Genomic DNA, 14,735 nt, shown 5'->3' with positions numbered 1-14,735 from the left:
TACATTGTCTAAAGCTGCTGTTTTATCTATAGCAACTGCATTAGCCCTGCTGCTGACGTGGGTTGTAAAGCTTTGTAAGGAGATTACAGGGTGCTGATGGTTTCAGGCCACTGTCCTGTTGGGCAGGGTGGCCACTTGAAGGTCCTGCAGGAGCAGAAATGCTGAAAAGGGAAAATAGGAGTCTGGTCTCTGAATTCTGTTCAGTTTGAGAGCTGCTGCAGTTCAGTAATAGAAGATATTGAGAAGATATTTTAGTTGCTGCTCTCTATTTTCCTTCTTCCTGATGTGTTCTTTCAAGGCTCAGACAAAACCTTTGATGCAGGGTCCCAGTTCAATTGTTGATTTTTTTTTTTCCTCCATGCACAAAACTGAATGTTTGGGTGCCTGTTTTTCCAAGAGGAAACTTTTGTTAAACTTCATGAAGGCATTAGGTGCTTGCACAGAATATGTTCTCAGCACTCTGAGAAATCAGACTTTTGCCATAGTTTTCAGAATAATTATATCCAATTTTTGGACTATGGTTTTTACCTATTCTGTTGGTAAGGTGCTGCAGTGTAGATGAACACATGGAAGAGTAATCTTGGTGTGTGCTAGATTAAGCAAATAGCAACTGACAGAAAATGCTGAGGCACTTAGTCCTGAGCAGATCAGGCTGTAAGTGCCTCTTAAAAAAATCCAGACAGTGTTTTTAAAATGCTGCTTGTCCTGCTGAGAGATTCCACAGGTTTTATTTCAGGTAAACCTTTCATTTCTCTGTTTTTATGGAGACCATACATTTTTCTAAGTCAGGAGGAGTGCTGCTGGAACCCATGTGTGTAATACTCTGCTTGATGAATTCCCAGCTCCTGGGTTTTGAGCCCTTTATTCAGTTGCTTTCCAGTTCACCCAAAGGAAGATCTTTTTCTTTCTGGTAACAGAAGGTAGTTTCTGCCCTTCTTACCACCTTCAAGAAAGGACTAAGGGAAGATTCAGAGATAAATACCTTCTGTAGCCTTCTCCATGCTGACAAATCCTAGTTTTGATCCTTATTTGAAATATTATATCAAGGAACATGGAGGCCCTAGTTAAATATATGAGCAAACATAAATATTTAAACCAGCAGCACCGTTATTCCTCTGTAATACAGAGCTTTTTGTACAGTGGTCACTGCTCAGACGAAGAAGTTGCTTTTTTCATCCTCTTTGCCTGCAACATTCCTGTTTTTTCAGTTTTAGACCCTGAGGGGTGTGTGGTATCTCCAGGGGCACAGACAAATGCAGGGAGCTTTCCATGCATGGAGTTGTTGTGAGCAGCTGGAGAATCTCAGATGTGGCAGGAAGAAAAAATTAACTTCACTTCTAAATGAGAATCCAGTATTAATCTGAAAGACTGGCAGAAGTAGTTTGTGTCATTTAGCTGCTGAGAGAAAAGGAGCATGAGTTCTTCCTCTGCTGTGTTTGGAGCATCTCCAGCCAGAACAGACCCATGTTTTTATCTCTGGTGGAGTTGGGATAAATCTGTGAGAGCCCAGAGAGCAGCAGGGCTCTGGGAGCAGGTGAGGGCACAGAAATGCAGAGTCAGTTGCTGAGCAGGGTTTGTGCCTTTGGGCACTTGTGGCTGGCATCCTCCACAACTCAACCACACTCCCAGCCAGCTGCCAGATGAAAGCAGTGATTTCATTGTCTGCCTCACAATGATCAGCAGAGAGCTGTGATCTTGCCTTGAGGGCTCCTGTGTGGAGGTGAGAGGGAGAATTGCTTAGAACAGAAGTGAAGCTTGTGGCAAAGGAACAACTGCTTCAAAGCACAGGCAGAGATCTCTGCTTTCCTTGCCCTCTGGCCCCCTGAGGATCCCATCCAAGAACTGCTCAGGAAATATTTGGCATCTGTTAAAGAACTGCTTTCGTCACACAGAATGATGTTTTGGTCTGTTCTGGTTCATAGATTTCAAATTATTTAGGCAGGAATATTTCTTACAAGAAACATCACTGAGATTTTGGGATACTGTGCCTTGTATAAGCCTTGACCCCAAGGGGAAAATAGCAAAATAAATAATGCTTTTATGGGCATGAGGTTTGGTGCATTTATGTGCTGAAGAACTTCACTGGACAAACCACTATAAGCTGTAGGCAGTTCTAGGGAGCAATTTATACCTTAGCATGGCATGAAGCTTTTATTCACAGTTGTGTTTTCCAGAAATTGTTTGGCTTAAGTCATAATGCTGTTTTAAAAGTTACTGCTCCCAAAAGCACAGCAGCTCTCAGTAACTGCAGTGGCACTGCTGGTTAAGAAACCGATTTTTCAATGAGGAAGAATCTCAGTTTAAGACTTGGAAGTTCACTTTTTACAAAGTTGAAAAAGGATGGATTTTTTTTTTCAATCAATGTAGAAAAACCTCACAAAAATCCATCTTGGTACCCTCTAACTGTAATATTAAACATAGCAGAAATTGCTGTTAAGATCTGAGTTCCTGTCCTGAAATGTGCACCCATAAATATCCTTCTTTGAGAAGTTTGCACTGCTGAGTGTGTGCTGGCTGTAGATCCTTGTGGTGCACCTGCAGCCCGAGATCTCAGTGCCCACCCCTGCTGTTGAGCAGGTTGGAAAGCATTTTTATTGCCATTTAACTTCAGCTTTCAAATGTGCAATTCTAATTATGTGTCAGAGTACTGCAATTAGGCCCATCCTGTGCTTTTTTAAAAGTACTTGGGCATCTTTTTGGTTGCTTAAGAAAGGTGATCTGAAACTCCAGGTCTTTGGCCCATCTCAGTGTAGTTTGTGGATTCCAGTTGCACTTTTCCATTTGTGGGCTGGATTCTGAGCAGTGCAGAGTCAGACTCAGGCACCCAGCCCCTTCTGGAGAGTTGCTCAAATTGGGCTCACTGAACTAAAATCTGACTTTCTTGACATTAATTTATTCTGTATGCCGTGATAAATTGAATTTAAATCTTGATTTCTTGCTGCAAGCTAATGAGAGAAACCTGAAGAGCCACATTTGTGTGGGAATGTTCCAGGGCTTGTCCCACTCTGTTATTCCCTTATCAGCTGAGACACTGGTTTTGCTTGTTTGTGTTTAAGATTCTGGCAGTGTCTACCAGCCAGCATTTAGCTTTGTGAAGCTGAATCTCTGCTCTTGAGCTATTTATAATCTTTCCTTACAGATACTGGTTCTCTCTCTGATGGCTGTTCCTGCAGACTTGTTCTGTGCCCTGCATGCTGCTGTGTTCTCAGTCTGTGTACCCTAATCAATGCATGAATTTTCTCTCCCAGTTACTCTTTTCTCTGTGCTGCCCTCTTATTCTGAAAGGCTTAGTAATTAAGCAGGAACACTTGTAAATTGGGAGTAATATTGAGATAAAAACCCAGATACAAATAGTTCTATAAATGAATTTATTACTAATTCCTTGTGTAACTGATTTGGCTTCGAGGTACGACATTGATTGTGTGGAAAACTTCAAAGGGTGCTTCAGTCTAGATTTTTGATTTTTAAAGCCTGTTCACTGTACATATTATATATATTTTAGTGCTGTTCCACTCTAACCATTCCCCTCTGCCCTAGGTTACTTGCCCAACAGCATCCACGCAGTGGAGGCCATGCTGGCAGCTGCGAGCATCGGTGCCATCTGGAGCTCCACCTCCCCTGACTTTGGCATCAACGTGAGTAGCCCAGAGCCTGTGCAGAGCAGCCCTTGCTGAGCCCCACACCAGCGTGGGGATGATGAATTCAGGTGGCAGATGGCTTCTGTCCCTTCAGCCTTGCTGCCACCTCCTGGCACAGCCCAGCACTCGGAGCTTTTCCTGCTGCTGTCACTGCTGATCTGGGTGATTTGAGTGGCTTTAGCTGCTCCCTGTTGGGATATTTTCACATTCACTCCATGTCTTGGTGAGCTTTTATCATATTAAATGTGCAAATGAGCAGCAGAGTTATCTGAGCTTGGCTCTTCTTCCCAGACCCTGCCCCAGGCAGCCTCACTCCAATTTCCACACTCAGGTTCTTTGCCCAGGTAGTCCCATCCTTTGCCTCCTGTCAGGGTGAGCTCAGCACCACCCTGCTGGGTCTGTCCCACAAGGCTTTATTTGCCAACAGTGAGGAGTTTCATACTAATATCACTAACCTGATTAACTCTTTTTAGTGTAGAAATAAATGCTCTGTGTGAAATTATGACATCCAAACAGATGTGCCCTGGAAGCTTTGGGAATGTATTCTGCTTCTTTTGGAAAGTTTTGCACACATCAACAATGCATCTAAACTTCTAAGGGGGGTATTAAACCTTTCTTCTATCTAAAAGTTTACATCTGAAAAATGTAGTGGTTTTGAATTGCACAGTGCAAAGAACAATGTTTTTAGATAAACCCCTCAATTTCAGTGTTTAACCCCAGTGTCTGGGAAGTATATGGAATAATCATTCCTGGATTAGCACTAGAGGGCAGCAGCATTCCATGTTCTTACACTTGGGGGTGTATCATTGGGAAAAAATGATTAAAAAAATCATTACAGCATGTAATGATCAATCTGTTCTACAAATATTTTCTGCTTGCTCAGAAAATGATGGTATGGAGTATTTTGTGCAATGTGATTCGATCTCTTATCTGGGGGAAGATTGCTCACTTTGCTTGCATTACAAAGGGCTGGTGTGTTTTCTTGCCACATTGGTGTGCTGTTGTTTTCAGTGCCCAGCTTTTAGTTTTTTGTGATAGCTTTTTAATGGAACTTGGCTTTGGAGCTACTGTACCATCAATATCATTTATTTTCCTTTGGCAGCGTGTGTTGGCACGAATTCAAATCCTAAAATCATGAAGGAGATCAGCAGAGGCCCTCAGAGACATTGCCTTCCACCCTGAGCAAAAGCTATTCCTCTTTCTGTAAAGTTGCATCATTCCTGTTAATATACACCAAGATTTTTGTGCTTGGGGGAATAGTGTAGCATTTCCAACATCTGAAGTCCAATTGTGTGTATGTGTTTTGTGCAGCTCAGAAATGTCACTCCTCAGAGCTGCCTACACACTGCAGGCTCTGAATGCCATCCCTCCAAAGGCTTCCAGCCTTGAGGAAGTTGCTGTCAGAGCACCACTGAGCTGCCTCCCACGCACCTCAGCACTCTTGGCAGCTGCTGCTTCATCTCTCTGCTCCCTGTTACCCATTCCCATCAATTAATGGCAAAGTGCTGGCCTGGGCATGAGAAATGGTTGGATTTGAAACTTCAGCCTTTGGTGAGCTCAGTGCAGCTCCATTTGGGGGCCCTGCACAATTTTTTTGGACTGAACTGGAATAGAATGAGCCATGTCTGCTACACCTGAGCTTTTTGTGGAAGGAATTCCTTGCTGAGCCATCTGGTTGGGTTGGAGTTGCAGTGTAGCAATTACGTGTTCCATCTGTTTGTGCTGCCTTTGTGGCAGAGCAGGCTGCCCTGAGGGATTTGGTGCTGCCAGTGCTAATGAATCTGACTGGGTGTGTTAGCAGCTTTGCTGGGACCCCGAGAGCTGGAGCCATCTCTCTTCTGATTCACACTTCTCTTCAGATTTGACTCTTCTCTGCAGAGTCCCCTTAGTGCTCATTGGTCTGAATTTTTAAACACCAGCGTGATGGAAATGGATGTGTGTGCCCTGCACACGTGTACAGATGCACACAAGTGTGGCTGCTTGGTCTGTTCCTGGGAATGGAGCAGAGGAGGAGGCAGAGAATTTACCAAACAAGCAGGAAATCTGACTTCATACTCCCTTAGAGAATAACTGTAATGTATTAATTATAAATCTCCATTTCTGGGTTTGTTAGGTAACACACCAGGGGCTTTTTGAAATCTTCTGTCACCAGAACAGATTCTGGTGATTTTTTGTTTTTAGTTGAGAAATTTGAATTCCAGTGCATTGTCACTATATTTTCTTATTAATGTAAACAAGAAAATGCATGTTTGATAGGAGGGAAAGTGTTAATTGACATTCTCAGCTAATACATTTATAATTAGCCATATCCCTTACCTGTGCTTTCCTGTAGCATGGAGGAATTGTCAGGACAGAACTCCTGTCCATTTGCAGCAGATTTTTTTGCAATGCTGAGCAGCCCAGCTTGGAAAGGAGTTGAACAGAGATGAGTTGATTGTGATGTTTTTGCTTTCATCTTCAGATTTGGTAATAATTTGTTTCTCATTTTGGCTGCAATGTACAGGGCAAAATAGAAAACAGAAAAATAAAGAATACTGGGAAGAATAAGGAGATGACTCAAGTCTGATTTCTGCAACATGATTTAGGAGATTGTTCTTGAAGACTTGCTGACAATTTTACAGTATTGTGTAATCTTGTACTTCTTAATGCTTCAAGTAATGGAGCTAGAGAGGTTTGAACATCAGTGTGCTGAGAGCTTTTATTGAAAGGGTTTGCTTCTTGCTGTTGAATACAAAAAGATCCATTTCTGGTAGGCTGCTGCATGCAGTGTACATGGAAAACAGTAAATGCCAGAAGGGTTTTAATCTCAAATGGGATGATAGCTGTGGTAAATTACTGAACACTGTGGAAGCTGGAGGAGACACCTGAAAATTTAGCATTTGAATGTGTTGTGCTGCAGAGATACTGAAGGAGCTGTGGTATCTTTTGTTGGTAGTCTGTGTGTGTTCAGCATCAATTTATTTTGCTAAAAAACCATTGGTGAGGTTTCTTTTGTTAGAGGTGGCAGAACAAAGCTGCCAGTTCATGTGGGGGCCCCTCTCCCCCAGGATGGTGTTTGTCCCCCAGCCCTGTCCCCCTGTCACAGCAGCTGGGGCACCTGGGGCTCCTCCTGCACCTTCATGGGCACCAGGTGCCCGATTCTGCCCACATCACAGCTCCTTCTCCCCTTCACATGAGTCTAATCTGACCTGCAAGGTGATTTTTAGCTGTTTAGGACTTTGTGAGCTTGGCCCTTCCCTCAGTGATCCATGGGGGTTTCATCATTGTGATCTGGTTGGGGGTCATGAAATGGATTGTTACAAACCTGTTGTGCTTCTGAGATCTTGTGTGAGTGAAGGACAAGCAGCCAGTCTTTTAACAACTCTCCTGTTAATTCCTGTCCTTATTCCTTTCTTGTTTTGAAATTTGCATTCAGCTCCCACTGAAGTTTTGTACTGTAGCAGTTAATTTCATTTTTTTAACACTTTTCCTACTGTAGCAGTTAATTTCATTTTTTAACCCATTTTTCTCTTTATCCCTAGGGTGTGCTGGACAGATTTTCCCAAATTCAGCCCAAGCTCATCTTCTCTGTTGAAGCTGTCATATACAATGGCAAAGAGCACAACCACTTGGAGAAGCTGCTGAGGGTGGTAAAAGGTATTTCACTGCATCCCACCTGCTCTGTGGCTCTGTGAGCACTCAGAGCCTGCCCTGCCACTGCTTGTGCTGTCCTTCCTTCTTTGCAGTGTCACAGTGGCCACTGAGGCTTTCAGAACACATTTGGGTAAAAGCTGAATGGCCTTTTCTGTAATTTTGACATTCTTCTGCTTGCTTAACTTTAATAGATCATCAGGAATTAGCCAGCAGTGGGAGCAGGGCTGATGATGGTGTTTTTAAGCTCAAAGTGCTGCTGAAGATAAATGGGGAGGTATTACAGCACTAAGGCTTGCAGCTTTACACATAAAAGGCTGGCAGCATTGAGGAAATTACATCTTGGGTAACAATCCAGTCCTCTGGGGTTTCAATACTCAGTGCATCAGAATTACTTCTGTTACTTGGTGCATTACACTGTATGATTCAATCAGGCGGAACAGACCTTTGCTTATGTAACTGAATGTTAGAAATAATTTTCTTCTTTCTTCCAGGGCTTCCAGACCTAAAGAAAGTGGTGGTGATTCCATACGTGTCCTCAAGAGAAACCATAGATATTTCTAAGATTCCAAACAGGTAATGGAGGCACTGCTGGGTACAGAGGTGATCTTACACGTGTGCTGGGGTCATGCTTTCAGAAAGTTTTGAAATGTTCTTTTTTTTTCCTCCTCCTTCTTATGCAGTGTCTTTTTAGAAGACTTCCTTGCCACTGGGAAAGGAGACCAGGCTCCCCAGCTGGAGTTTGAGCAGCTGCCTTTCAGCCATCCTCTCTTTATCATGTATTCCTCAGGCACCACAGGGGCACCAAAGTGCATGGTTCACTCAGCAGGGGTATGTCCTCCCTCCTGGGGCTTTGCTGCTTGCCTTACATTTTGCCTTTAACAGCATCACTCTGATACACTTTAAGGAAGAATTGATTGCTGATGGTTTTTCAGTAACTTGACAGTGAAGCTTTTTATTTGTTAGTGGCTATTTGAAAGCAAGTGTGGGTTGGTAAGGACAGTAAATACCTTGGTTTAGAAATCAGTGTGGAGACCTTTCAGATTCCAGGTGTGTCCTGGGAGTAAGTGTCATTCACAAAAGCACCAGTGGAAGTGGCCTGACTGATATTTGAAGAAGAAAAGTCAAAGAATTTCAATTGGGTGTTTGCAACTGATTTTTGGATATGGTTAGCTTGCGGCCCATAGGGACCTTGCAGTTTTTATGATCTGGATATTTTTTTACCTTGAACATTACTTCATGTTTATCAGTTTAGAGTATGTCATCCTCAGCAGTCCTCTAAGGAAGGAGAGTAGAGAGTTGGAATCTTGAGTGTAGGTTTTGCATTGCATGGAAACTACTTGAGGCAGTGTCTTGTGTATAATAATCAGATATTATAAAGATAATATCTGATATTGGTGCCAGAATGACCCTTGCTCAGGTGCCTTCCATTTGCTGTTGATGTTCCAAAGCTCTAGAAATAGAGGAAGTGAGTGCAGTAGTGCTGGAGCTTTAATTCTGCTATAATCCTTGACAGAAGGCAGGTTTCCCCATTGAGGGCAGGCAGGGTGTGTTGTGCAGAGCATCTGTAGCAGCGTGTGTAAGTGGAACTGCACAGCTTTTAGCCAGTCCCCCGTTTGTGCTGTTTGCTCTGCCAGTCAGGGTGAGCCTCCTGCAGGCCTGGGTGGCCTGAGGGCAGGGTCCTTTGATGCTGTGCCCCAGTGTGGCTGTTCTTGCCTCCCTTTGATGGCAGCGATGGGAGGATTTGCCCCCAGACAAGTCCCCTGTGCTGTAAACACTCTGCTCTGTGTTAGCAATCAGCAGGAGATCATAGCAGGCAGTGCCAAATGGGCCCTTTGGGACCCAAACCCAGTGCTTGGGAAGAAGAAAGGAGGTGGCTTTTGAAGCTTGACAGCTGTTTTGAAGCTGTGCTGGCTTCAGACTGGGTAAATACTTGCAGAGGTGGATTAGCAAAAACAGGACAGGTGTTTTGTTCAGTGATGGCTGATAAACAGTAGAGATGAGAAATAGCTGTAGATCAGAAAATGGGAGTTTTCTCTTGCAAAGTTCTTTCTTTTCCCGTGTTACCTGTTAGCTTGCCCTGAATCATGACTCTGCTCTCCAGCTGAATCGTGCAGAGCTACCTTGGAGTTTAGGTCCAGACTACTCATCCTTGCTGGGTGGATGGATGAGTAAGATCTATTGTTTGGGATGATTGTGTTTCCACTGAGCAGCTCTAGAGTTGTGGTGCAGAATTATTTCTTTTTTTTTTTGTGGTGCTAGCACCTCTGGCTGAAAAGCAAATTGTTGAACTAGGGACCTCAGTGTTTGAATAGGGCCTACACAAAGTCCATGCAAATAAATTCTTAGATGTCTTTTAAACACTTGATTGGCTTTGTCTGTTTGTTCTGGACTTAATCTTGTTTCCACTGGAATTAATAGGATGATTTGCATTGATTTGATTTTTAAAAAAAGCAGAATTAGCCTACTGTCTTTGTTTTATTTTCCAGCTTTAGTTTAAACCAAATGTGTTTCTGGTAGTGAAAACAGCAAGAAGAGATGACATTTTAGTGAAGACATTTCAATTATTGCTTATTTATAGTATCTCCAATGCTGGTTTGTTACTGTACTGATTTTAGATGCCAACAGGCAGCTTAGTTTAAATTCACAACCCAGTTTCTCTAATTCTGCAGTAAGTTTCTGCTCTGTTTTCTTGCTACACAGTGAAATGACATCCATAAATAAAGAAAATGAAGCCAGGGCATGGGACATGATATAAAAATGATGGCTCAGAGGAGCAGGCTTTCTTTTTGATCCTGGAAGCAAAGCTGTGTGGTTTTGACCAGTTGGGTGTGCTGCAGAACAACATTAGTAATGTTATTATTTAGTCCTAAAAACATTGGTGGTTCTTCTTGCTTCATTCCTACCAGGCCACTTTGCAGCAATTCCCTGCTCCCAGCTCTCAAAGGAGATAATTTAGAGCTCAAATCCTCTTCAGTTCACATCTGTGCATCTCAAGGGCTTGCAAGGGTTGTGTGTAAAGCTGTGCAGGGCTGCAGAGCCCTCAGGGCTGTTTGGTGCCCAGAGCCCAGCCCAGGAGTGTGGCAGTGCCCAGCCCTGCCCTGCCGGGGCTCTGCACAGCTGGGCTCACTCTCCAGATGTTCAGCCCCTCCCCGGCCTGGCCTGGCCCCAGGAGCAGCAGCAACACCCGGGGGTTTTATCAGCTGCCAGATCTGCTGTGAAGTGATAAATGCTCGGGGTTGTAAAAGTCCTGTAAATAAAGGAATCCTATAAATGAACTCAAGAGAGCTGATCTGCCTTCTGAGTTTAGAGCAGCTCTGCCTTCTCCCACAGCCTGAGAGGTACCAGGTTTTGCAGGGAAATTGTTCATAGCCTATACCTAAAACCATTCTCAACTCCTTTTGGTTCCAAGCTGTGAAGTAGCAAAAACGAAATGAAGGAAAAAGAAAACCAGTATTTATCTGAATTGAATATAACTTTTAATTTTGATGTTTTGTGTGGCTCTTTCAGAATCTCCTGCAGGAACAATGAGCTTTCCTTTATAAATGCAGTAATTATGTAAACACCTGCAATTCTTTTGGCGACCTTGCCGATTCAGTTCGACAGAGTGTTTCCAAATCCCGATTTTGGGCTGGCTTTCAGCTGTAGGAGAGGGCAGCTGTAGCTAGATGGCAGCGTTGTGACAGCTCAGGGTGTTCCAGCAGCAGTAGGTGAATTCAGACCTGCTTCCTTTGAGCAGTGAAGTGAAAATAAGATTTACTCCTTTATTTTTATTTAATGTTTTCTGCTTTTTCTCCCGAAGCATGTGCCAGTTTTATGACTCTCCTTTTTCATTTTGAATGTTTATCTGTAATCTGTTTTCTTTCAGTGTAAATCTTGTTTCATGCTTATGAGGCTCTTAATAGTTTCACTGTGACTCCTTGCATAAATGAAAAAAACATTTTTATTTTAACATTGGCTACATTAATTTGTCACTGCAGTGAAGTGACTTAATGAAGTAGTCTGTAAATTTATTTATCCTAGCAAGTTGTGCTTTAATGATGATCAGGGAAGTGGTTTAGCTGCATTTGCAGCAACAGGAAATAATACATTTCAGGAGATTATTACTGTTGATGCTCTGAGCAGTGAGACATTTCACATTTCTACTCACTCCCGTGTTTACAAGAGATCTGTGCTGTCAGGTCTTTTGTCTCCTAGATGTTAGTAGATAAGATAATTTGGACACATGGTGCTAATGTTCAGCAGCTGCTGCAGTTCATGGCAGCTCTCAGTCCTCCACTCCTCCCATTGCCCAAATTCACTGAAAATGAAACTGTCCAAGGGCTCCTCTGGCCAAGCCTGGCTGCTGCAGGCCTGCTGTTCAAATGAGGGTCTGCATGGAGCACTGTGCACTGGTGGCTGTGTGCAGCTGGGAGGGAAGGGAGCTGTTTATTCCATGGATTAGCAGGGATGTGCAGTGGGAATTGCTGAGGTCTAATGAGACAGGCTGAAGAGTTCTGTGAGAAAATGGAGAATGCACTTGCTGCTGCTGTTAGATAGGCCTGGGATTTACTTCAGTTGCAGTTGAGGGGAATGCTTGCTTTAATCCTGGAGTACATCTTGCAAGCTATTGACTGTTAGTGTTTTTTAAGTCTTAATGTGCTGTCAGAGTTTTGTTTTTCATTGATGTGATCTGATATTTCCCTTTCTTTTTGCAGGGTACCCTCATCCAGCACCTGAAGGAGCACATTCTTCATGGCAACATGAGCAGCAGTGATGTGATTATGTACTACACAACGGCAAGTGGGGCTTAGGGCATTTTTAGAAATACTGTAACATCTTTTTCCTGTAAAGATGGGACAACTTGTCATACAAATCCACAAGTACACTTCTTTGTGTGTTAAATTATTTTGCTGCAAGGGGTTGCCCTGTTTGAGTTTAGAAAAGAAAATCAGGTGAAATAATAAAATGCAGCAGGGACCTTTCTGATGAAAGGTCAAACCCATGTTAAATGTTTCTGACCTAACTGCTGAGGAAAATGGATTGATTTTTAGTCTCTTAGGTTTATTGATCAAGCTGCCTCATCAATATCACCTGCAAATCAGATTCCACCTTCCTGCAGGGCTAGGTCATACTCAAGACAATCATTTATATCTCTGTTTTGTTTGTGAGGAGAGAAGCTGCCCAGCTCCAAACTTGATAAAGGAAAGGGGATAAACCTCACCTGTGTGGTGGGGGGGTTCTTTCTAATGCTGTGATCAAGCAGAATGATTGCTAAGCCTGGTGTGACTGTAGCAGTCTGAGAAGGCTGATGTGTTTCCTCATGAGCTCCCCTGTGAACTCTAACATGACTAGTCAGCTGGCAGAGTCTCCATGGAGGGATCATGGTAATTGCCTTGTCTCTGCCTTGTCCTGCCTCTGCTGTGAAGCTTTGTGTGCAGGGAGCCATGGGATCATCCCCAGCTCATGAGGTGTTTGCAGGGATCACTTGGATCAGCATCCATCAGAACATGCAGCTGGGGCAGGTGAGAGGATGAGCAGAGCTTCAGCCTAGTGCTGATGTGATCTGACAAAATCCCTGCTGTGGCTTTAACAGGAGCAATCCAGGCAGGGGCATGGAGGGGAAGGTGGCATCTCTTGCATGAGGGCAGGATGGAGCTTGGGTGCAGCTTCTGCCAGGATCTGCATCCTTGTGGAGCTGGTGCAGCTCCTGTGCCAGCTGACAGCGCTCATGGGGCTCCTTCTGTCCTGCAGACTGGCTGGATGATGTGGAACTGGCTGGTGTCTGCCCTTGCTACAGGAGCTTCAGTGGTGCTCTATGATGGATCTCCTCTGGTTCCTTCCCCAAACGTGCTCTGGGACCTGACTGACAGACTGGGGTATGTATGCAGGGTTAAATACAGGCTGGTGGCACTGTCACCCTGTCACCTCCCTGAAGGTGCTGCTCCCTCGGGCAGGAGCTCGTGCACAGCATGACACAGTTTGTCTTTTGGCTCAGCCCTGGGTGGAACTGCTTTTGAAAATTTGTACTAAAACATTTTCTGAGAGAGGGGGAGAGACAAAGAGCTGATTGTTTCAAATTGGAGTCAGGTATTAGAATTCCAGGCAAACAAAGACTTTTGGTTCAATAGTTTTCAAGAGCAGCCTTTTCAAAAGGCAGTAATTGGGAGCAATCTGAAGAGTAATTTCTCAGCACACTCAGAACTTAGTAAATAAGAACTCTTTTACTCTTTTTTCAAGCAGCTCAACCTAAGATTTTAATATAGAACTTTGACTTAAAGACATAAATTGACTGGAAAGGCTCAGCAGGGCTGCTTATATTTTCATATTTTGCTTTTTAACCTATAATGCCTAATTCATACTGATAAGCTGTTCAGTAATTGTTTTTTGCCATTTTTTGTGCCTGAAAATGCTCACAGCACCCTTTCTTGAAGCTTAGAGAAATGGCAGGTAGCAGATAAACACCTCTAAACCCTGTGATTCCATTTTGCTTTGTACACTTTGTTAAACTTGGATTTTTTAAAATTTATTTTGTTACTTTCCTATTTTGCCAGCTGCATGTAAGGAGTAAATGTGAATTTTATGACCAGTAAAACGAGTGTCATTGTTAATTGATAATTAAAATTGTTTGTGGTGAAAAGTGGATGACAAAAGAGTCACTTTCTGACTCTGCATCATTAATAATTTAAACTTCACTGTCTTTTGTGACATGTAATATTTAAAGACTGACATTTTGTCTCTGGCCATTATAACTGAAGCTTCATGCCAAGTCCAAATGCTTCCAGTAAAAAGCACAAAAGAAACCCACAAACTTGAGCCATGCTTCACCCCCAAAGAAACCCTGGTGGAACAACAGGCAAAAAAATGAGAATTGAGAAAGAGCCCAGCTTATTTTTAAGCATTGTCTCCACATGCCAAGAGCAAGTGAAGATAAATGTGTCTGCATGTCTCACTTTTGTAATCTGGCGCTAAAAGCGGTGGCCATCTGGGTGCTACTTCATCATGCAGTCTGTTCCCAGCTCACTCATATGTTAAATATGTTAAAAAAAAAAAGGCTCCAACATGTGAAGATTACCTTCTCCTCTGAAGATGCAGCACAGTTTCCTTCAGAGAGCATATTCTGAGGGGATCATGGGGATATCTCATCCTGCGTGGCAGGAATGACTCAAGTGGACAGCCATTAGTGACTGGGGTTGGGGGATGGTGACTAAAGGCACTTATGTGGCATTTGCAAGGAAATAAAGGGAGATTTGGCTCTACATGTGCTGTAGAGGAAGTGTCAAAGAGCTTAAAATAGAGAAGCATTTTGTATTCTAATGTAAAATAAGCACTGGTTTGAGGCATGGAAGGAAAGTGAGATGTTACACAAGAGTAAAAATAGTTCATAGGATTGGCACAGAGGGGAGCTGAGGAGCCCTGGGCTGGGGCTCTCATGCTGGAAGGTTCCCTGCCCATGGCAGGGGCTGGAATTAGATGATCTCCAGGCTT

General features: G+C 43.4%; 1 protein-coding gene across 1 annotated transcript in view; it reads left to right on the top strand.

Annotated features, from left to right (window-relative positions):
• Positions 1–14,735, top strand: part of AACS (acetoacetyl-CoA synthetase) — a 41,169-nt gene that overhangs the window by 11,923 nt on the left and 14,511 nt on the right. The window contains exons 5-10 of the mRNA XM_074554634.1: positions 3,538–3,635; positions 7,160–7,274; positions 7,763–7,844; positions 7,952–8,099; positions 11,966–12,046; positions 13,002–13,126. Of these exons, the coding sequence (XP_074410735.1) occupies positions 3,538–3,635; positions 7,160–7,274; positions 7,763–7,844; positions 7,952–8,099; positions 11,966–12,046; positions 13,002–13,126 (649 nt within the window). The remainder of the gene's footprint in view (positions 1–3,537; positions 3,636–7,159; positions 7,275–7,762; positions 7,845–7,951; positions 8,100–11,965; positions 12,047–13,001; positions 13,127–14,735) is intronic.

Source organism: Zonotrichia albicollis, chromosome 18 (assembly GCF_047830755.1).
Source record: "Zonotrichia albicollis isolate bZonAlb1 chromosome 18, bZonAlb1.hap1, whole genome shotgun sequence".
Taxonomy (NCBI): domain Eukaryota; kingdom Metazoa; phylum Chordata; class Aves; order Passeriformes; family Passerellidae; genus Zonotrichia; species Zonotrichia albicollis.
This window is presented reverse-complemented; position numbering and strand designations above follow the sequence as displayed.